At 45.7% G+C, this 24,120-nt stretch overlaps 1 protein-coding gene across 1 annotated transcript in view; it reads left to right on the top strand.

Moving 5' to 3' along the window:
* LOC138516964 (zinc finger protein 271-like) overlaps nucleotides 1–23,909 on the top strand; it is a 108,397-nt gene extending 84,488 nt beyond the window's left edge. The window contains exon 3 of the mRNA XM_069632444.1: nucleotides 18,297–23,909. Coding sequence (XP_069488545.1) covers nucleotides 18,297–20,188 — 1,892 coding nt within the window. The 3' untranslated portion in view covers nucleotides 20,189–23,909. The remainder of the gene's footprint in view (nucleotides 1–18,296) is intronic.
* Nucleotides 23,910–24,120: the final 211 nt, after the last annotated feature.

Below are 24,120 nucleotides of genomic sequence, written 5' to 3'. Positions count from 1 at the left end.
CCCCCTCTACTGGTGTGACCACTCTCTCCTCTCATTCCACTTGAGTGCCCTTGGCCATCTGTCTGAGCCACCCCACTCACTGCCAGCCTCCTTCGCCGTCATTCGGCCAATGAAGCGAGTGTCACTCGCTGCTTTTGCTTCCACTTTCATCTCCCCTCCCACCCCTGTTACTGACTCCCCCTTTGACTCTGTCCTTGCTAACCTCCACCTCTCCATCTCTAACACCCTCGACATCCTTGCCCCTTTCATTATGAGCCCCTGAGGCCTGCCTCCAAGTGCAACCGATGGTATGACTCCGATCTTGCATCTCTGAAACGTAAGTGCAGAGTTGCTGAATGGAAGTGGCAGACCTTAGGTTCATCCTCTGACAAACTGTTCTGTCGCCTGCTCCAAAGGCAATATCACTCTTCTATGCACTCCAAGAAGAGGGCCCGCATTCAAGCCTGCATCTCTGGAGCAGCTAACAACATGGATTAACTTTTCAAAATCTGCAAGGAACTCGCCGATCCAACTGCAGTCTCCACCTCTCTCCTACCTTCCCAAGCTCTCTGCACAACTTTTCCCTCCCATTTCAAATCTAAAACTCAAGAAATCCTGGCCTCACTTTCCTCCAAAAAACACCCCCACCCCTACTCCCACTCCTGCCTCTCCTCCTGTCACGCCGCAGGGAAACTGGCTGCTTTGGAAGAAGTGGAAGCTGCGCCCGCCCTAGCGGGTTCCGTCACGTAAATTTTGAGCGTGCAGTGCAGGTCTAGTTGTCGTTGCGGCGTACCTGAACTCGGTATTTAAGCCTTTTCACTTCCGGGGTCAGGTGCGTTGCAACGTAGTGTTTTCGTCCTGTTCCTGCGCCGCTGTCTTTTTCCTGAGTAGCAACAGATTTCCCTTCCGTATTCTTTGTTTCACTTCTTCTTCCCTTTCTTTCGCTCCGAACATTCATCTAGGTTTTTCTTCCCCTCCTTCTTGCCCTCTCCTCCTTGTCGGTTCCGTTCCCATCTAATCACCCTTCCTCCCTTCCGTCTTGAGTTTTTTCCTTCTATTCTTTTTACGTCTTTTCTAGTCTGCTCCCCGTTAGGATTTCTCCACTCTTGTTCCTCCTCTTATCCTCCTTCTTTTCTATCAGTGATATCCCGGAGTCGACCTCAGCCTGTCTTGTCGATTGCCTCGTCCAGCCCTTGTCTGCTAAATCTGTACCAGAGTTACCTCCTGTTGATTCCCGTGTACCGACCTCTGCCTGCCATTTGGATTGCTTCGCCTAGCCCTCTTCTGTTTTATTGTCCTGGAACTTTCTTTGATCTGGATCTTACCCGATTCTTCCTGGAATTACTTCGATAACTGGACCGTGTTCATCCGATTCCTCTCGTTCTACTGCAGCCTCTTCCGGGGTTTTTTGTGCCATTGGCTTTTTCCCCGAATAACTGCACCCGAGGAGGGTTGCCACAGATCACCCAAAAGGGTGTCACTGTGGCGTCCTACCTTGGTCGTCCCTATCTTCAAAAAAAAGGGGTGAAGACTCGAACTAAGGACAATCCAACGCTAATTCAACGCCGGAGACTTCAAGGTGAGGAGGAAGGGGAGGAAGGGGAGTCTGGGGTATCACAGGAAGAAGAGGAGTCTACTGACCTTCCTGACAGTTTGCAACGCCACGAATGCGATATGGCCACTCCGCAGCAGGTTCAGGAACTTGTAGCAGCCGTCCAAAATTTGGGCCTGGAGGTCCAGAATCTAAAGGGCTCAAACGCTGTGCTACAACAGAGGATGGCAGAGCGAGACCTACCGACAACTGATCTGCCTCCCTTACCGTAAGTCTCTGGGAAGTTTGATGGGACGCCCAAAAGGCTAAAGGAGTTCTTGGATGCTTGTCACTTACATTTCTCATTTCGTCCACATGCCTTTACTTCTGGACATACCAGGGTTGGTTTTATGATAACCCACATGTCTGGCAATGCCTTGACGTGGGCCACCCCTTTAGTCAATCAAACTGATCCTGTGCTCCAGGATTATGAGGCTTTCAAAACCTTGATGAAGCAAACCTTCCTTCGAACAGAGAGCACCTTTCTGGCTTCCGAGGATCTGTTGGACATCCGAAAAGGAAACTCAGATTTAATGTCCTATATCACCTCATTTAAGCAGATCGCTGCGGAAGCTGGATGGCAAGAACAAGCCCAGTATGTCATCTTTCGGAGGGGTCTGCGAGAAGAGTTAAAAGATGAACTTGCGCGTATCGAACGCCCCTCAACTTTCGCCGATCTAATCACTGCAACACTTCGGATCGATTTCCGGCTGTCTGAACGGCGAGCTGAGCGACGAAGGATTAAGAGTGGTCTTCCTGTGCCCCCAGCTGCTTCTCCTTCTGCACCTTCTCCCTCTACTCGTCTCTCTCGTGAAGAGCCTATGCAGATCGGCATCACCCGTTCTCCTCTCTCGGCAGAAGAACGTAGGAGGAGGCGAGAAGGGAATTTATGCATGTACTGTGGATCTTCAACTCACCTGCTTCGAGAATGTCCTGATGTACCTCCTAGGCGCTCGGGAAACGAGCACCCTTGGTAAATTTGGGGACATATTACCGAGGGAAGGAATCCAGTCCCTTTGTTACCCTCTCAGTCACCACTTTGGAGTGTTCTGACGATGATCGTCTTATGGTGATGACAGTCACTCTTTTGAATGGCCAGACCTCAATTCAGACTCAGGCCCTTCTGGATTGTGGGGCTGCAGGTAATTTTATAGATACCCACTGGGGAGAGAGTCAAGGACTGACTCGGATAGCCAAGACCGAGGACCAATCGGTGGAGGGAGTTGATGGCGAACCTTTGAGCTCAGGCCTTATTACCCATTCTACCGAAGTCCTCACCATGCGTATCATGCAACATACTGAACGCCTTTCCTTTGACATTATCAGAGCTGCTCACTTCCCTTTGATTCTAGGCATTGGATGGTTGCGTCGGCATAACCCTACCATTGACTGGTCTAGAAACCTGTTAAGTTTTCATTCAAACTTCTGCAAGGCAAGCTGTTTGCCGAAGCCTACCTTTTCTATGATGCAGACTTCCTGTGGGACAGAATCCAAATCCATACATGCTTACCATCCTATTTAAGTAGTTACGCTGCGGTTGTGATAGAGAAGATACCGTTAGAACTTCCTCCTCACAGACCCGAGGATTGCTGCATAGAACTGCACCCTGATGCCTTAGTCCCATTTGGTCGTATGTACCCCTTGACTATGCAAGAAAAGCAGTATCTGAGAGACTATCTCGACAAGAACTTAGCTAATAAGTTGATCAGACCTTCAAAATCTCCTGCTGGTGCCTCCTTATTCTTCATTCCCAAGAATGTCACGCAAGAGCTACGCCCCTGTATTGATTACAGAGGATTGAATAAGGTAACCGTCCAGGACAGATACCCTATGCCTCTCATCTCTGAAATCATACATGCCGTACTGTCAGCTACAGTATTTACCAAACTAGACTTACGCAACGCTTACCATTTGCTTAGGATTCAAACCGGAGATGAGTGGAAGACAGCCTTTAGGACCCCTTATGGTCTGTATGAGTATCAAGTGATGCCCTTTGGCCTTGTAAATGCTCCATCGATATTCCAACGTTTCATGGATAGACTTTTTTCGGATCTCTTAGGACATTCAGTCATCGTTTATCTTGACGACATATTGGTCTTTTCCCACTCACAAGTTGAGCATAACACTCATGTCAAGGAAGTATTTCACAGACTCAAAGACAATCAACTCTCTGTCAAATTGGAAAAGTGTGTATTTTCGGCCACGTCCATATCATATCTGGGGTACATTCTTTCTTCTGAGGGAATCGCCATGGACCCTCAGAAGGTCAATGCTATTCTAGACTGGCCGTCTCCCAAGTCTGTTAAGGACATCCAAAGGTTCCTTGGGTTATCGAATTTCTACCGGAAGTTCATACCCAACTTCTCTCAACAGGTACTCCCGATGACCTCACTCCTTAAGAAATCTTCCTCTCCTTTCCAATGGTCTTCTCTAGCCGAAGTGAGTTTTCAACAACTCAAGCAAGCCTTCTGTTCAGCTCCCATATTAAGACAACCTGACCATCTCCGTCCTTTTATAGTGGAAACTGATGCATCTTCTGCTGCTATCGGAGCAGTGTTACTGCAAGAGTATGAAGGGAAGGAACATCCAGTGTCCTATTATTCCAAGACACTTAACCCCAGTCAACGTAACTACTCTGTGATAGAGAGAGAATTGCTGGCTATGAAATTAGCTTGCACAGAGTGGCGACACCTTCTCCAAGGTGGAGAACACCCTTTTACCCTCCGAACAGATCATAAGAACCTACAGGTATTACGTCAATTTGAATGTTACAACACAAGACAGGCAAGGTGGGCACATTTTTTCGCCCAATTTGATTTTAACATCACTTACATTCCGGGTGAACATAACTTAGTGGCAGATGCCCTGTCTCGACGTAGTGACTACCTGTCTGAACAAGAAACAACTACAGAATTGATGTTTGCAAGAACTCAGAGGATAGGAGCGGTGTCCACATTCCTGCAACAGGTCAAGGACAATTCTGGAGGGAGATTTGAAACAGAAAAGGTTAACAACAAGAGCGATTATGTAATCAAGGAAGGTTTATATCTGGTTAAGGACAAGTTGTATCTGCCGACTCCGTCCTTAAGGAGAACAGCATTATTCTGGTGCCATGATACCAAAATTGCAGGCCATCGTGGAATTCGGAACACACAAGAACTCTTATCGAGATATTTTTTTTGGCCTAGCATGAAGGAAGAGACCCGACAATACGTCCAGTCTTGTGTCACCTGTCTTCGTAACAAGTCGTCCACACAAAAGCCTCTGGGATTGTTGGAATCCGGTACCATACCCACAGGTCCATGGACCACTATCTCGACTGACTTCATTGTAGAGTTGCCAGTATCTCAGGGTTGTACTTGTATAATGGTGGTCATCGATTCATTCACTAAAATGGCACATTTCTCACCCCTACCTGGTGTACCTTCTGCATCTCGCATGGCTGAAGTCTTCTTGAGGGACATATTTAAGCTACATGGTATGCCTACTAAGATCATCTCAGACCGTGGCAGCCAGTACACTTCTCATTTCTGGTCTGCCTTATGCAAGCGATTAGGCATTGAAAGGGCCTTGACCTCGGGATTTCATCCACAATCGAATGGACAAACTGAACGTCTTAATGGTACGTTGGAGCAGTATCTCCGGTGTTTTGTCAACCAACAACAGGATGATTGGGTCCAGTTACTCCCTACGGCCGAATTTTCATATAACAACACCTGCCACTCTGCCTTAGGTTCCAGCCCTTTTTTTTGCTCGTACGGGTATCATCCCCGTACCTTTCTTCCCTTGGCAAACATTGAGTCCTCGGTGCCCTCCGTGGAAGCTTCTTTAACAACTATCCGAGAAGCCCAAGACAAAGCTAGACTAGGACTCTTAGAGGCACAAGAAAGAAATCGAACCCAAGCTAATAAACACAGGAGACCAGTGCCCAATTGGGGAGTCGGATCCAAGGTACTTCTATCCACTAAATTCCTACCACGTTGGGTTCACCCGTCTAAACTGTCCCCTAGATACATAGGACCATACAAAATAACACATGTGATCAACCCAGTAGCCTTTCGCTTACAGCTACCTGCTCGATTAAGTCGGGTACATCCGGTGTTTCACACCTCTCAATTGAAGACCTTTATGGAAGATAGGTGGTTCCGGAAAAGGAAGAACACCCCAGTCCCTCCAGATCCTACTGAAGACATCTATGAGGTATCCCAAATTTGTGACTCACGATATCATAAGGGACGTCTAGAATACTTAGTCCACTGGAAAGGATACCCGAGGTCTGAAGACACGTGGGAACCTAGAACACATTTAAATACACCTCTCCTATTGCGTAGGTTCCATTTCAGACATCCCAATAAACCCGGTGGGGTGGACCTTAGGAGGGGGCATACTGTCACGCCGCAGGGAAACTGGCGGCTTTGGAAGAAGTGGAAGCTGCGCCCGCCCTAGCGGGTTCTGTCACGTAAATTTTGAGCGTGCAGTGCAGGTCTAGTTGTCGTTGCAGCGTACCTGAACTCGGTATTTAAGCCTTTTCACTTCCGGGGTCAGGTGCGTTGCAACGTACAGTGTTTTCGTCCTGTTCCTGCGCCGCTGTCTTTTTCCTGAGTAGCAACAGATTTCCCTTCCGTATTCTTTGTTTCACTTCTTCTTCCCTTTCTTTCGCTCCGAACATTCATCTAGGTTTTTCTTCCCCTCCTTCTTGCCCTCTCCTCCTTGTCGGTTCCGTTCCCATCTAATCACCCTTCCTCCCTTCCGTCTTGAGTTTTTTCCTTCTATTCTTTTTCCGTCTTTTCTAGTCTGCTCCCCGTTAGGATTTCTCCACTCTTGTTCCTCCTCTTATCCTCCTTCTTTTCTATCAGTGATATCCCGGAGTCGACCTCAGCCTGTCTTGTGGATTGCCTCGCCCAGCCCTTGTCTGCTAAATCTGTACCAGAGTTACCTCCTGTTGATTCCCGTGTACCGACCTCTGCCTGCCATTTGGATTGCTTCGCCTAGCCCTCTTCTGTTTTATTGTCCTGGAACTTTCTTTGATCTGGATCTTACCCGATTCTTCCTGGAATTACTTCGATAACTGGACCGTGTTCATCCGATTCCTCTCCTTCTACTGCAGCCTCTTCCGGGGTTTTTTGTGCCATTGGCTTTTTCCCCGAATAACTGCGCCCGAGGAGGGTTGGCACAGATCACCCAAAAGGGTGTCACTGTGGCGTCCTACCTTGGTCGTCCCTATCTTCAAAAAAAAGGGGTGAAGACTCGAACTAAGGACAATCCAACGCTAATTCAACGCCGGAGACTTCAAGGTGAGGAGGAAGGGGAGGAAGGGGAGTCTGGGGTATCACAGGAAGAAGAGGAGTCTACTGACCTTCCTGACACCTCCCTCCTGCCCATAGCATCTGATGAGGTCTCTAAAGTTGTCTGCTCCATGAAGGTCTCATCCAAACAGGTGCTCCCTTGCTCTTCTAGAACCATTAATGACAACATCTCCTCTCTTGCCATGGCTCTTGACGATTTTTGCCACCACTCCTTCGCCACTGGCTCTTTCCCCTCTATCCCTCAAGCACTCTCTTGTGCACCCTCTCCTAATAAAGCTGTCTGCTGATCCCTCATGCCCTACTAACCCCCTATCTCAACCACCCCCTAATTGGATAAACTCTTGGAGAATATGGGCCTCCCCCAACTGATCCTTCATAGAGAACTTGTTGGTGGCCTCTGTGACCATCAATCTGGATGGCATCTAGAGGCACGGAAACTGCTCTCCTGAACACCCATAAAAACATGCTCACAAATCTTGACTCCAACTCTCCTGCAGTTCTCATCCTCCTCGATCTCTCCTCTGCCTTTGACACGGTCAACCATTCTATCCTCATAAAACGGCTCTGTGATACCCCCTGCATCAGGTTCCAGGCACTGGATTGGCTGACCTCTTTCCTCACTAACTGCCCGTCCCAGTTGCAGCTAGGCCCTTTCTCTTTCACCAATCTCTTTCTGCGGCATCACCCAGGGCTCTATCATATTGCCATGGCTCTTCAATATCTATCTTGCCCCTCTTGCTCACCTGATCTCCTCCTTCTCACCTAATTTCCAGTGTTATACCGATGACACACATCTTTACTTCAAACTTCCCTCTACTACCTCCTTTTCCTCCTCTCATCCCCGATTGGCTGACCACTATCCAGGCTTGGTCTGCGCCTAACAGCATGCCAGTAAGACGGAGATCATTCTTATTGGGACACCTGTGCTCTGTTTCCCCTCCTACCCTCTGGCTGCCTTCCTTGGGCCCTCTAACCTCACCATTTTGCGAGGCCAAAAACCTTGGGGTCATCTTCAACTCCTCCTCTCTCTCCTTCACTCCTCACATCTTGGACTTTACCCAGAAGGCCCACTTTCAGCTTCATCTCCTTAGAGGCATTCTCCCGTTCCTCACTATATCTCTCCAGCCCTAAGATCTCTCTACTGGCTCCCGGTGGCCGCAAGGATCAAATGGAAGACCCTCTGCAACATCCACAAGGCTTTCTGGGGCTTGGGACCACGCTATCTCCAACTTTCTCTCCCTAAACACTGCCCTGCTAGAGCTCTCAGCTCCTCCCACTCCAACTCTCTACTTGTCAAACGCTTCTCCAAGCAGAGAGCTGGGGGCAGGTCTCTTCGGCAGGTGCCTCTCATTGGAACAGCCTCCCTGCCACACTCTCAGACTTGAGCTGGACCTCCTTAAAACAACTTCTCAAAACTCTGCTTTTCTCTACCTCTTTCCCTGCTAATCACCCCACTGCTGCTGAGACTGGTAGCCTGGTTCTTCATGAATCTCACAGGTCATCAGGCCCCTGCCCAGTCGACACCAGCACCCCTCTGCCCCAAGACTGCACTTGTGGGCACCCTACCTGGCATCTCACCCTTGGGATTCCTCCGCCCTAGCACTTAGCCAGTGGCCTTCTCCCCTGGCACCTCTCGGCACTTTCCTCCCAGGCCCTCACCAGCACTTGCCTATACCTTGCTCCTTCCCCCATCCTCTTCTCCCTTCCCTATCTCATGCAGTTTTCTTCGATGGAATTGCACATCCGAATTTCACAAGACCTAGTAGGACCACGATTGTATATTTACTGTTTTTGTCATTATTATTTACTCCCCTTGTTCAGTCCCCACTTTGTCTTGTGGCGCCTGGAAACACCATTTTGTTGTATAGGCACCTAACCAATGCTCAATAAATAAATAGATAAATTAATACAATCAGTGAGACTAGAAGTCTTTAGATGCATTGCCATGTTGCCCAGTGTACAAGAAAAGTAAATTCAATTTGGTCAAATAGTGACCGCTACCTATAGGTCCCTAGGGAAAGATCACCTGGGTAGACGCCCCAATGAGGAGACAAAGAAGGTGGTGTGTGAAATGAAGCAGAGAAAAAGGGCACCACCTACTGGCACTAGAAGTACCAGACAGAAACTAGGCAGGAGCAACTTCTCCGCTAGAAGTAGAAGGGAAAGGACGCGTGCTTTCAGCCTGCCCCACATAGGAGAAGAAGAGAATGAGACCTTTCATGGCAGATCCATTCCTGTAGAGGGGGATAGTACCAGCTCCAGGCAGGAAGCCGGTTGGGGTAGAAGATCCATTGAGGCAGGAGTGGTGCGAGAGTTACGTAGGTAGGTTTGCGTAGATTGTGTTGCTTAAACGATTTCCACTGATACTTCTTTTAGTCATTTTCCATTTTGGATGCTTTTTTATACAGAAACAAATCGGCACCATTACCTGGTGTTGCTTTGTAGAAGTTGTTGGATACTAGCTTTTTGTTTTTGAAATGTTGAACTTGGGTAAGTGATTTGAGTTTGGTTCATTAGTGCTTGACATTGAAGCATTGGTGTCAACGTGGTGATTGGTGTTGTATGGAGTTTATGGTTGGTAGACAAAACTAGTATTTATCGTGCTTGGGATATCCCAGTTTGCTTTATTGCTTTCCTTATTGTTTTAATGCAGTTTCCTTTAGTCAGTTTCTCTTTATTTTTTGGGGGTTAATATCTCATTAGGATTTTTGTGGGTGTCATTTTTCTGTTAATTTGAAGTGATCCCAATACCATTTTTTTCATCATGGTAAATTATTTATTGGTACATATAACGAGAACAATTTGGGTTATCATTTTTGTTTTTTGCCTTTTTGTATTTCTGTAATTCTTTAATATTTTGAGTCATAATTTTGTGTTATTAGTTTTTAGTTAATGTTCTTTGTATGTATTGCAGATATACTCTCTTAAAAAAGGCGCGGTTGTCCGATACACGTTGAGCAAAAGCCTTCTTTTCTTTACTTGAGATGTTGCCATAAAAGGAATTTATCTGCCCATTGCAAAAGATTATACACATTGTTGGATTAAAATGATAGAATTTAGTAGAGCATTAGTGGTTTGGATTTTATACCACACATTGGAGTGCAGACCCTCAGTGTGGTAGTTCCTCACTGCATTATACATTTAAGTCGATCACCTGAAGCCAGCCCCAGATGGGTTCCAAAGGGAGGAGACGCTCCACCTTGAGCAACTTGACAAGCAGCCAAGAAGGTAAAACATCCCTATGATAAAAATCAATCAAGAATCCTCCGCCACCTCAGTAAGAAGTTACATTTTTGGAACAGATCAGCCAGATATAGAGCCAGAAACAAAGCAAAGCACACACTCAATCTTGCAAGTTTGGAAATGTACAGGCTGCTCCAAGGAATGCGAGATTATCGACGAGGCAGTTATTTTGCTGTACATTTTGCTGTGGATATGTCCTCTCACCGTTTTTTTCTTACTGACCTCCGGCCCTTTTTGTCTTTACTCCAGTAAAGATCCCTATTACCTGCAGAAAAATGTACATGTCAAATTTAGCCTTATCAGGCACTACATAGGAAGGAGGTGAGGGCTGATATGGGTGGGGTTCTCTATACAAATGACCATATACCCACTTGAGTTAGGTCAGTTCTGGATGCGCCAGTATAAATCCTACAGTGGGCCCAGCCTGCAGCTCCAGGTATATACACCATAAGTGATAAAATAATCCAGAATAGTGTCCCTCGAGAGGCATGCCACATGTTCCTTATAGGAACACGTGGAAGGCTATGATTGAAACATTTGCGCAAAGTGTACTTTAGATCATGTAGATGATCTGGAGACTTTAGATGACATGTCAGATCATGTCTGTTTTGTGAAGTATGTTGGCACGTCCTCTTTTACAAACAAGAGCCAGTGCAGAGGATAAACAAAATGCTGTTCATTTTCCAGACACATCACCTGAATTTAGGGCACAGTTTCCTTATGTGACAAAAGAAGAGGGAGGGCCCATAGAACAGAATAAGTATACATTCCCCCCTCCACCAGAGAATAGTACATTTGTGTGGTCCATATACTCAGTATATGATAAACCTTCTTTGCCACAACGACAGGAAAATCATGGCAGGAATCAGTCCCTCTTAACATAACATGAGGGGTGAATCTTGGCAGGTGAACGGACACTCTAGATTTAGCATGTAAACATCTGGATTTGATGTACTTTCTTAACTACACGCATTTTCAAAACTTCCTGTATTTTGGCTGATATAACTTTTTATCCAGATTCAAAGAGGGTTAATTTTGTTTGACTGATCAGCTTAATAAAGCAATACAGGAAAACAAAAGCTAGCATATTACAAATGCTTCAGGCATTCCAGTAGCCTGGAATCTCCAGGTCAATGACTTATAAAAGAGAAACAAAGGTATAGGTGTTGGACTACAGGCAACACTTCACAAACCCATGCCATTTCCATAGGCAAAGCATGCTAGTTAATGGTGAAGCAATCCCTTTTAAATGTGGTTATTAGTGAGATAGACACATGGGGTAAGTCAGGTGAATCAGGAGTTTTTGGTTAGCAATCCTAGATAGGATAGGTAATTTAGGAAAGGTTATGTTTTGTTATGGTATGGAAACGTAGTAGAGCGCACGTACACCTGAGGGCATCTTGGCGCTGTCGAGTGGGTAAGAGCAGTCAACATAACAGAGTCAGAAACATACTAGAACATAGTGGTTTGCAGTAGTGTGCGGAAGGAAAAATGGCCTGCAGTACTGCGAAGGGCGCAAGGAAGATCATTTCCAGGATCTTGCAGCCACCACAGAAAAAGCTTTCCCACCCTTACGCGACAGACGGTAACGAGGGACAAGAAGCGCAGATTGGGATCTCAACGAGCTGGTCGGAATTTGGCCTGGAGGTACTCCGCTCCCATGCCATAAAAGGTACGGTTAGCAACGGGGAACCAGTGAAGTTTTCTTAGCACAGGGGAGATATGGGATCCAAAAGGGGGGGTGAAGTATGGAACGAGCGGCTGCATTCTGCAATGATTGGAGCCTGTTAATCAGATGAAGCGGTTGGGCCAAATAGAGAGAGTTGCAGTAATCGAGAGCGTTTACCACCAGAGCCGCCACCACCAGAACCTGACACTCGATGGGAAGGTAGGGTAGGACTTTCTGCAAAATGCAGAGTTTGAAGTGACCGGCCCTGCATACACTTGCCACCTGGACATCAAGGGCAAGAGAGGCAGAGATTCGAACACCCAGGTTCCTGCCTGATTGCACCAGCAAGAGGAGGGGGCCAGGCTCGTTGGCCAGAATTCCAAGGCCCAGAACAGTTGGGGAGGTGTAGTACCCACTACCAGGACCTCGGTCTTACTTCCGTTGAGCTTCAACCGATTTTTCATCATCTATCTCCCCAGATCCTCAAGACAATTCTTCAACCGAACTGCAGTATCGGCTTGTGTGAGGTCAAGACGGACAACAATCTGTGTGTCATCCGCGTAGGAATAATAACGAAACCCATGCACCTGGATGAGAAACAGAAGAGGTCTGATATATACATTAAACAGAATAGGGGAGAATGCAAAACCCTGAGGAACTCCACAGAGAAGTGAGACCAGAGCCGAGTGAAAAGGAGGAAGAGAAATAGATGGGGACCGGTTGGACAGATAGGCAGTGAACCAGTCGAGAACCCGGCCGGAGAGGCCAGCGTCTGAGAGACGGGAAATCAAGATAGAATGATCAAATGTGTCGAAAGCAGCTGAAAGATCTAGAAGGACTGCTCCGACACCACCCTTGTCCACCAGCCGCGCCAGATCGTCCAGTTCCGAGTTCAAGACGGATTAAGTGCCCCTGCCCGGCCTGAACTCAGACTGGAATGAGTCAAAGCAGTGAGATGACTCAAGAAAGCTAGACAGAAGGGGGGACCCCAGTGCCTCCATCAACTTCATAAGGAAAGGAAGAAGTGAAATAGGGCGGTAGTTTGACATTACACCGGGATCAAGGGAGGGCTTCTTTAGAAGTGGAACTACCAGGACATGCTTGAGGGATGGAGGAATTACTCCAGTACAGAAAGAGACATTGACGGCAGTGGTAATATGCTCAATCAGATCTTTAGATGCTTCCTTTAAAAGGGCCCGAGGTATAGCATCGGCGGGGGAGGCAGACTTCAGTTTAGAAATAGCCAGCAATACATTGGAGTTAGAGAACAAAGGGAAAGAGGACCAGGATGCGTTCGCAGGAGGGCAATCAATAACAGTCGCATCGGCCGTTAGCAAAGGCAGGCCGTCCTTTATATGGTCACGGATAACCAAGATATTTTCCAAAATGAAAGCTGAGAGGAGCCACATAAACCCTGCGACGGTGGGACCGAGGCACCACTTTTCTCAGGTTACAATAGTGATTGCACAAGATCAAAAAGGGCCTAAGGTTTATTTAGGGCTAACTGTACATTATGACTGTAATAAAGTTTCTTAGCAGTAGTGCCTTATGATAGGCCGTGAGAGAGCAGTGGAAAAGGGCTTTGGCTTTGTTGGAATAATCAAGATGCCACTTTCTCTCTGCCTGCCTACAGTGAAGTTTACGTGCTCTGAGCTCTTCCGAGAACCAAGGTTCTGGGGTGCGATTTTTCTGTTTACAAAGGTTTGGATCCAAAGAGACACAAGACCTCCTGAATCCTCCTACACCATTAATGGAAATCCAACACCTGGCAGACCATTTAATAGAGAAGAGCTTTCATGCAGCTGACAACAATTTCATTGCTTTGCAGAAAGGCAACTATAACCTAAGAGATGTGCTAGTGGATATGGTGGATATCATTCAAGAAGACTTGAAAACCCTAGTAGATCGCCACCAAGCTTTTGTCAAAAATATAAAAGATTTCTTAGGCACACTGTGTACAGAAGTTCCAGTTTGGACTACCATAACATGGCAAGTGTAACTGCTGGAAATTAACCTATCCAAACAGGCTCAGAGACAAGCCATCTCAGAGGCAACCTATATTATTTTGAACATTCCAGTGCCAACAAGACCAACTCTGTGTGAAACATTGCAGTCCTGGGGTGCCCTTCATCAAGTGGAGAATCAGTGGGTGAAAACAAGCAATGTGGTAACCTACACACTTGCTTGCGTGAAGGACTCTACTGTTTACCAGTATTACCTGAAAGACTATGCTGGAACACTTCATGTAGGATGCCAGGACATTTCAAAAGTCCAACATGTGAGCAGCGTTCCAACTCTGTAGTATATACATTAGGTGCGATTCAGATGGAAACTTTCAGCAGCAAAGCCTTGTTGCTACCTAATGGTTCTTACATTGTGCAGTTCAACTCTTCATGCTGTAGTGTGCCTGTGGGAGTCGCCATCCTGATCACTGTCTCGGAAGTGGTACAATGCTGTGAAATACTTCAGCCACCGGTGCAGACTGATTCTGTGCTATTGAACTGGACTGAAGTGAAGCTGAAGCCTCCTCAGTTCCCGCAAATTGTCCCTGAATCTGGCATACCTCCTGAAAATGCAGATTACCGTTAACCGCACCAGAGAAACATTTGCAGAAGCATCAAAGAGAGCAATAATCTGGGCCAAAGCGCTGCTGGAGAAATCACCTGATTGGCAAAAAGGAGTTAAAACCCTACTGGAAAGTTCCTCCCCATCATATCGGAGTTTCATCCTGGAAAACATTACGGACTGGCTGATGCATACAGTCCTCTTCTTCAATCCATGGACAAAGATAATGCAATTCATTGGAACAATAGGCGTAGGAATGTCTCCTAGCTTCTATATCCTTAAATCTGGATTCATCCTGATCATATTTTTATCTCATCGCAAATAATATGAGAGAAGAACTATCCACCAGCTCTCTAAATCTGACTGACAATTTTAGCAAGTAGTTAATCTACCCATCTCTGTCAACGATTATGACTTCATATACTTCATTTGTTTTGCAGTGACTGTGTTGAGAAATAGACTTGCAGAATCAACTGGAAGCAGCCTACAACCGTACATCTGCCAGAGCCAGCTCTTCTCATCAGTGCAAGTGTTTTTAGTTCATGTGTAATTGAAGTTTTATTTTAGATACCAGTGCAGCTCTTGAGTGAACATTGGTGGCAGGTTCAATGTTGAATACTTTTGTTCTTTTGTCTCTTCACTCTTATTTCCATGAGTCTCAGACATCCTCCCCGACTTGTTCTACTACTCATGGGGGTGTCATTTGTTCTAACTGACCAGGGGACAATACAGTTAGGAGATGTGAGCAGTATTCACAATCTGTGAAGTCCTGGTATATATTAGTATTGTTAGGACACACATGGGACTTTAAAAGGTAGGTATATATATAAGCATTTACTAAAATGTGGTAGGTTTGCATTTAAATTGTATTTTACAAGTGAGTAATTACACAATTCCTTAATGTCTTGCGAGAAGGTCAGGCTGTGAGCCAAGTTATCAGCTGTTTTGGAACACAGGGAGAAAATGGTAAACAAGATTCCGGGCTGCAATCCAGTGGCAGTTTTATTTATGTAATTGGTATCCAATGTTCGAGTTAACTGTGAATGATGTTCAGATGGATTCAAACAAACTACAATAAGAACGTGGCGTGGTTCCGGGCAAGGCGGGGCATAGAGAATGTTGTTATGATTTTCTCTGAGCCGTTGTTTGAATAAACAAACTAGCAGAATTCTGTTATGAGTTTGAGAGAACTATTCCTTTTTAATGGGCTGTATAGGGAAGCACCCTTACCAACAGCAGCTCAATACCCATTGAACTATTTTATTTAGATTTGGCTTAAGTTTGCACCTTGATCACATCCAAGTGACACTAAGGGCCTCATTACGAGGTCGGCGGTAAGGGGTTAACGGCAACGGTAAACCCTTACCGCCGCATTACGAGGTCCCTTAGCGGGAGCCGCTAAGGGAACAGGGAGCTAATAACTGCCCTATGGGGGCTCGAATGGGAACGGGGAATGGTTCTCAGAATGGGGACTTACCGGGTCCTCCAAGGTTGGAATGACCCAGTAAGTCCCTATTCCGAGAACCCGGACCCGGAATGCGGTAAGGGGGTAGCACCACGGCTAATTCCTACCTCGTAATGAGGCCCTAAATCTCTTTTTAGGTTTTGTTACAGTCAGGCCAATGCCAATGACCAGTCCAATGGATCTGCTTTTTGTGGATTTTGTGGATTTTCCTGTGAGTTTTGGATTTTTACACAACTCAAAAGGCCTTGATCTAGGCTTCCAGCTCTCAACTATCACACAGGACTGTAGTGAGTATGGGTTATGGTTTTGCCCATTTTTCATTATCATATTGAGAAAGAGGGAAGATATTGAAAGGGCAGTTCTTTTCATGAGGCTTTTTAGTGAGTATTGATGAGCATACAATTGCCTTTAAGGAGCTTTTATGTTTTTGAGTTGGTTGATTTATCTTGAGTAGAGATATTGGGCCTCATTACGAGGCTGGCGCTCCCGTAATGAAGGGTGCTGGTACAGGACCGACACCGTTCATTAAGGGATGCCTTATTACGAGGTTCCCTAGCGGGAACCGCACAGAATGTCTGGTCAGACCAGACGTCCTTTGCGGGTCCCTCAAGGGGACCAAGGAGCTAATAACGGGCCTGTTATTAACGGGTCTGTTATTAGCTCCATCCCCATTCCCATTGAGCCCTATGGGGGCTCAAGTGGGAATGGGGATTGGTTTTGTGAATGAGGAATTACCCGGAATGACCCGGTAATTCCTCATTCACAGAACCCGGTACTGGAACCCGGTATGGAGGCAGCCATGCTCTTATTAAGTGCCTGGCTCCCTCCATACTCGTAATGAGGCCCATAGTCTAGAAAATGATAGCATCGTTTTCATTGATAACCTTTTTCATATTAAGTGTGTTATGTGTACTCATACTATCAGTTGCAATGCTTTTCTTTCATTGTTTCCTCATAATGAAAAGAAATGCACTTTTTCAACAGTGTCAGAGTTTTTATTGAGTGGTCTTAATGAGAATCTTTTCATTAGCAGTTGTGCATGTGTATTAAGTGTGGGGCATCCATATAACTTGCCATATATTGTTTTTTTAATATATTGTGCATGTTCTGATAAGAACTGAGTTGATGAGGGGTTCACAGTACATCCCCTATACATTACATGGCATTAATAAATAAGTCCTGTGTGGGTGAGCGTGGGTTGCGAACCAACTGCAGGGGTTTATTGATTACTCTCTCTTTTGAAGCATAGTGACAGTTATATGCTTTTCTCTACCTCTATTCCTACCAAAGCCCCTACTGGAGGCTCCAGCACACTCCATTTGGAATTGGGAGCAAGACAACTGGGTTGCAATACAGGTTTGAATGCCGATCCCACGCTTAGAAACCACTCGTTGGTATAAGCTAGTTATAAAAGAATATTTATTATTAGATGGTGCAATGCAATCTAGAAAACCTGCTTGTTTTACCTATACTTCTACTTCTATTACATGGAGAAGACTTGGGCGTCCAACAGACAGAAGGGACAAATGTGAGACTTTGGGCCTCATTACCAGTTTGCCGGTATCCTGGTGGTATTGGTAATACCGTTTCCGGCACCTAACTCGCCGGTAATGCCTGCATATTAGGAGGTCCGACGCTGGTGGTAAATCCCCATTCCATGGAGTCCCATTATGACTCCATAGGGGGGATTTTGCTGCAATTATGGCAATGGTATTACTGTGCCACTAATACAGAATTATTTTGCAAGTAGGGGTCAGATTTACCTCCCGCCCTTAGCTGGAGGTAAATCCGCCACACCTACCGGCAAGTTATAGTTTGCCGTTCCGGTAAAAATGCTGATATGTTATTACCGGCACTTTATTACTGGACCGGAAAACCTGTAATGACCCCCAAATTTGAGTCTTTATTTTGGCTTGAGGATCCATACACTCATTTTAATCACACAGCTTCAGGGCCATCTGATGCTCGGTGAATAATAACTATTCTAGGGGAGCCCTGACCACGGGTGATTGGGTATAAGCCTTCAACAGGCTGTAAAGTCTCCAGACACAAGATATCAGGTATGACTGTGTAATTAGAATGTACATCTGTGGTGATTTAGGTAGTTGGTTCTGCTTTCCATCTCAGCAACCATCCAGTCATACACGTGCCAGTTTACAACATGTGTGGCTTGGCATAAAAACTTTGGGAACGCACGTTGATGACATAGGGAGTAGTTTTACTCCCTGAACATTTAGGGGAAACAGCTTTATGGCCTGGCTTGTTAGAGCAGCATTGTTGCAAACAAAGCGCAAAGGAGCAAGCATATTAACCCCTACGGCACATCACCTCCCTTGGAGCGATGCAGACCGGCATGTCATGTTTACTGTTTTTATGTGACACAACATCTTCACAAACGTGTGAGTCTGTATATGAGGTGTATTGAATCCCAGTAAGAAAATAATCATAATGATTTGTTCTTTCTTTTATATTAAACAGAACCCATGAAAATGCCTGAGGCATTAGCAGCAATTAGCCAGAGCCAGAACAGGTCACACAGACGTGGTAAAGAAAAACTGTTAACCTTCCCCGAGCCTCATGAAAACTACACAGAAGGTACAGCTTTTGGCATCAGCACAAGTTCTTCCCTGAATATGCCTCTGAGAGCACATGCCAGAAAAGGTCCAGCTGCATCTCTGGAATGGAAAACTAAACTTCATAAATTATCGCACATGGGAGATAGCACACATGACTGCACGGAATGCGGGCAGGGGTTCAGTAGGAAAATAGACCTCAGAAAACATCTAGAAATACACATGAACGAAAGGCCCTATTCGTGTGAAGAATGTGGGCAGAGTTTCAGGTGGCAGTCCCGTCTAGATAAACATCTTCACAACCACGCGAAAGAGAAATGGTACCCATGCAGTGAATGTGAGAAGAGTTTCAGCCGCTGCTCACTCCTAATGAAACATCAGCAAAAGCACGTAAAAGGCAGACGCCATGTGGAGGTTAATGAGTCTGACTGCAATCACTGTGGAGAGAGGTTTCTGCAGAAGAAAGACTTGGTGGAACATCTGGAAATGCATGTAGCGGAGAATCGATATAAGTGTGTCGAATGTGGAACACCTTTTAGCCAGAAGTCAGACCTTATCGAACATCAGCAAGGACATGCCCAAGAGAAAGCGTTATGTGGTGAGGAGTTCCTCCAGCAGACAGAAGTAGCCACACCTCTGCTCAGGGAAAGTGGAGAGTGTTACAGTGACCCGTCATCCTTTACGTCGCACCATGTAATCCACCCTGTACAGGCATCCTTTACTCGCATGCAAGTTGCTACAGTCCCGGTCCAGTCAAGACATGCAGAAGTTGACCCGCCCAAGGACAATCAATGTGGTGAACCATTCAGGCTGAAATCAGACCTTGACGGACCCTGTCAAACGCATGGGACTGAGAAGTCAGTTAAATGCTCCGTTTGTGGGTGGAGGATCCTGCGGCAATCACACTTGGTCAATCATATGCGAAATCACAGGAGAGAGACGTTGTATCCTTGTAGTGAGTGTGGGGAGAGCTTTAGAACATGCTCGCTCCTGGTAACACATCAGCAAATGCACACAGGGGGAACAACACTTAGAGGTAGATTTAGATGTAATGAATGCGGAAGGAGCTTTACAGGTAAGCGAAGCCTCCAGGAGCACCTTGATATACACATACATGAGACGAGGTATCCTTGTAATGAATGCGGGAAGAGCTTCAAGCAGAAGAGAAGCCTTTGGGAACACCTTCGAATACACAAGATTGAGATGCCGTATACATGCTGCACGGAATGCGGGCAGGGGTTCAGTAGGAAAATAGACCTCAGAAAACATCTAGAAATACACATGAACGAAAGGCCCTATTCGTGTGACGAATGTGGGCAGAGTTTCAGGTGGCAGTCCCGTCTAGATAAACATCTTCACAACCACGCGAAAGAGAAATGGTACCCATGCAGTGAATGTGAGAAGAGTTTCAGCCGCTGCTCACTCCTAATGAAACATCAGCAAAAGCACGTAAAAGGCAGACGCCATGTGGAAGTTAATGAGTCTGACTGCAATCACTGTGGAGAGAGGTTTCTGCAGAAGAAAGACTTGGTGGAACATCTGGAAATGCATGTAGCGGAGAATCGATATAAGTGTGTCGAATGTGGAACACCTTTTAGCCAGAAGTCAGACCTTATCGAACATCAGCAAGGACATGCGCAAGAGAAAGCGTTATGTGGTGACTTGATCCAACAGCCTGAAATCACTGCACAACAGCTAACAGAGACAGAAATGTGCCATTTGATCTGTGGGGAATGTGGAGAGAGCTTTGATGACACATTATCCTTCAAGGTGCACCAGGCGACTCATGCTGTGTAGGATGGTGATACGTTAGCCCCAGTTACACATACTGGCTGTCCATTGACAACTGGTCAAAACATACTGTTTTCTTCCAGCGGGCAGCGTGTAATCTGATACCCACAAAGCTAGGATCCCCACCACTGCTGTTTCACCCACAGGCGGGTCACTTAGAACCAGGAGAAGGGGCAATAAAACACTTGATTATGAGGTCATATGAGGAGAAGTCATAAGTTGCAATTCACTGCACCTTGAGTATTTGTATACCTTAGCATGTTCTTCTACGTCCTGTCCCCTTTCCGCCATACATGATCAGGAGTTGTTCCTGAGATGGGGACTAGACCTGATCATTGTGCTGCATTGAATTACAAAATGGATGGGTGCATGATCATACACAATGCAGCCCCCGCACCGGCATCAGTCTTGTTTTTCAATGTTACAGGACAAAGTGGGGGCCATTTGTGCCTTTTTAGAAGCATTTTCCCACCACCCTTTGTTTTTTCTATTATAGACCTTTACACGCTCTGTTTAAGTGCCTCAGGCCGGATCATTCCTACCCTGTTTTTAATCTTTTCAACTCTAGAGTAATTTCGCTCTTAGTTATTTAGGGCCCACATACACTTGCAGAGGACATCGTGGCACTATAGCTAAAAACAGATGTTTGTTAGCCAATGTTAGTAATTTCATCGACCACAGAAGAATGAAGGGTTGAGAGGACCTGCAGGGATTGAAACATGTGACCATGAGGTCAAACAGAGATTCCTGTAGTGTATGATGCGGTTTATAGTTATAATACCGAAATCAAAAATCTCGAAAACAGAAATCTCGAAAACAAAAGGCCGAAAAAAAAAATATCAAATTTTTTTTATGACGTTTTTTTCTCGAAATGGGGGGGTTCCCCCCCAACCCCCCTTTTTTTCTATTTTTTTTTATTTTAACCCTTTTTTTTACTTACCTGACCCCAAGAACACATATAAATTAATAAATAAATAATTCGATATTTTTTTTTTCGAGATTTTGTATTCGAGATTTTTGCAGTTCGAGATTTTATTTTCGGTATTTTGACCGACCACCGTATGATGCCTTCCACTGACCAACAGGCTACTGAAGTGAAAGGTCGTCTTTTCATGACCTGGAAGAAGTTACGCCTGGGTGTTTGGCAAGAGTAAGAACAAGCTCTGCAGCGCTGCCCTGATTTGGTTTGAGTTTGTGTGGGACGTGGTTAGAGTTGCCATCAAACGTGCGTGTTCGATCCAAATGCAAGGCTCTTGTCTGCCCTGAGTAAAGAACACGTATGGGGGTATTTACATGCACTCAAGTCAGATCCTTGTTTATATAATGCGTCTTTCCCTAGATATAGGAGGGTATGCACAAATTAAGGCAAGAATTTCAAATTGTCGTGTGCTATATGGCAATTTTCTGTAACACAACCAGCACGTGTTTCGAGCTTTGTGCGCTAATTCAAGGTCATGTTTTTGTTGAGTGTTTTTGTTGGTTTGAATTGAGCATAATTGGCAACATGTAGAAAAAGAGGAAAAAAGAATATGGACAATCGAAAAAACGACTAGAACATGTTGGCAAAGTTTTAACAGAAATATGAGCTGCAGACTGACTTGTGTAGAACCCGAGGAGAGATGGAGAAAGCCTTAAGAGAATTACATGACGATACCATCATTAATCCTATACAGCATTGCCCACAACTCTAGGATTCAGTAATGACATAGTTTAGAGCAACTATTCCACACCAAAATGAATACTAAATCAGGGGGTCAAAATGAAGGTTTCATGAGCAGCAGCTTCAACTAGCTCCTGGGTATTGGGCATCACCTAGCAGTAAGGCGCTACCACTAGCGAAGCAGGAGCTAGCATAGCGCGCGGCAACACGTTTATGTAAGATGCAAACTTGAACTGTTTGTCCATTATATGCAACCCTAGATGTCTCTAATGCTTCTTTATAGACATTCCCAAACACAGAAAGTTAATGTCAGATAGGTATGTTTGTATGGCACCAGGTGGCCTCGGGAAACAAAAGTAGTTCCTGGTAGGGGTTGTTTTCAAGCTACCCAGGCTGTCCAGAGCTAGAAGAAGGAGCTAAATAGTTCCCAGCTTCCCCTAGATATTCCTGTAAGGGAGCATTATGCCTCCGTTTTTCCAGTTGGACTATAGTTAACAATCATAAAATTGGAACCCAATCGCACGTCAAGCCTCAGCAGAAATCCTTATGATGCATCTTCCTGGACATTAGAAGAATGGGAGGATCCCACAAATAATTCCTTTTAACTTGGCTTGATCTGTTGAAGGCGCTTCCAACTCCGATTCACCGTTGGCACTCATATGCCTTCGATTAAAGTTCACTTCTAAACCCTCTGGAGAAAACTAGAGGTGGGAGAGCCAGTCCGAGCTGTGTGCCTTAACCCAGCCTGACCCTAGCATTGAGTCAATTGAGCCGGGGTCTCTAGCCAAGGCCCCCTCTCCACCTCCCACCGGGTTGGTGCAATCTTCCCCTCACCTTCACTATCTAAAATAAAAAAGTTTACTTTCGCCTGGAGGCACCTCCTGATGTCCCGCTCCTCGCAGAAGGTATTCATGTTCCTCTGAGGGCTGCAGTTGGACGCTTGTCGAGTCCCCTCCTCGCTTGCCTGTGAACAGTGGTGTAGGAGCAGGAGTCCTGCTGTGACCTGCCGGCCTCATTGAATAACTATTTTCCCACCCTAACTCCGGGACTACTCTACATATAAAAAGGGACCTGCCATGCCCTTGCTTTTCACACCTCGTTGCTAATGCGCTCCATGGAAGCTCAAGAGGAATTCTGTTCCGATATGTATTCATTCCCAGGCATAGTTTTGGTGCTGCAGGGAATGAAGTCTCATTCCCCTGCCCTCCGCCGATCTCTGCTTGCACGGGGAGGACACGCCCACAACCCATGATCTCATGGTAGGACCCAGTCATTCCCTCCAGTCCACCTCCCTGTGCCCAGTGCACTACCCTCATATAACACCCAACCACCACCCACCCCTGCCCTTCTCCATACCTCTTGCTGCTCTGATGGGACCCCAAACTCTTACTGCTTCTCCCTGACATTGAGGGAGATACAGATGTGTCAATCCGGACATGCCGCTTATAAAACTAAGCATCCTGCCAGGAATTAGGCGGCGAGAACAATTGGCACTTTGATCCATTGCTGGTATCTGGCTCAGCTCTTGTTTGGATCTAAGAGCCAGGCCAGGGCCTCGGGCACCACTCTGGCTCGGCCCTATCTATGACATCTCTGGCTTTCCCACCTATAGAGAAAACTGTCCAACCGGCGAAAGAGGCAGACTGGTGACTTTTAATGGAGAAACCTAAATATAATATAAATGAATTACAGCGTGATTGGGGTATACAGTGTTATTTATACGTGTTACCATGTCTTAGAATCAGGAACTTGTTTTTTTAAATTCTGTGTTGTGCTACTCAAAATAGTGGCAACAGGGCTAGAGAAGCACGATTGACTGTGTTGGTGAAATGTGGAGTCAATAGATCATTTTGATTTGCCAGAGACTCATTGGAAAGCGCACATTATTGTTAAATGAAACTATTTTATATGAGAGGAAATGTATATTATGAGTACAGTTGTATAGAACTGTTATTTTGAAAGGATTGATAGTCTATAACAAAAGCAGAGGTTGACATGTTCTATATTGTTTTAATATAAACCTGATAACAAATTAAACGGAAACTAATCCATCAGATTAAGCTGAAATGGTTCTCTAAAATGTGGTTGATAGCCGAGCACTGCAATTTAGTGTTGTTCTATGAAGGTGATTTGGTGTTCAGACACTCTCTGATTATTTATGGACTTCATGTGAGTGTTCGAGACACAGCTGCTGAATGAACGAGGTAAGTCTTTATCAAGAGAAAGTGATCCCACAGCCTGTGAGCAATGCTCCTTCCCTCTTCCATATCTGGCCACG

This window comes from Ambystoma mexicanum, chromosome 6q (assembly GCF_040938575.1).
Source record: "Ambystoma mexicanum isolate Mex_15411 chromosome 6q, UKY_AmexF1_1, whole genome shotgun sequence".
In the NCBI taxonomy this organism is placed as follows: domain Eukaryota; kingdom Metazoa; phylum Chordata; class Amphibia; order Caudata; family Ambystomatidae; genus Ambystoma; species Ambystoma mexicanum.
This window is presented reverse-complemented; position numbering and strand designations above follow the sequence as displayed.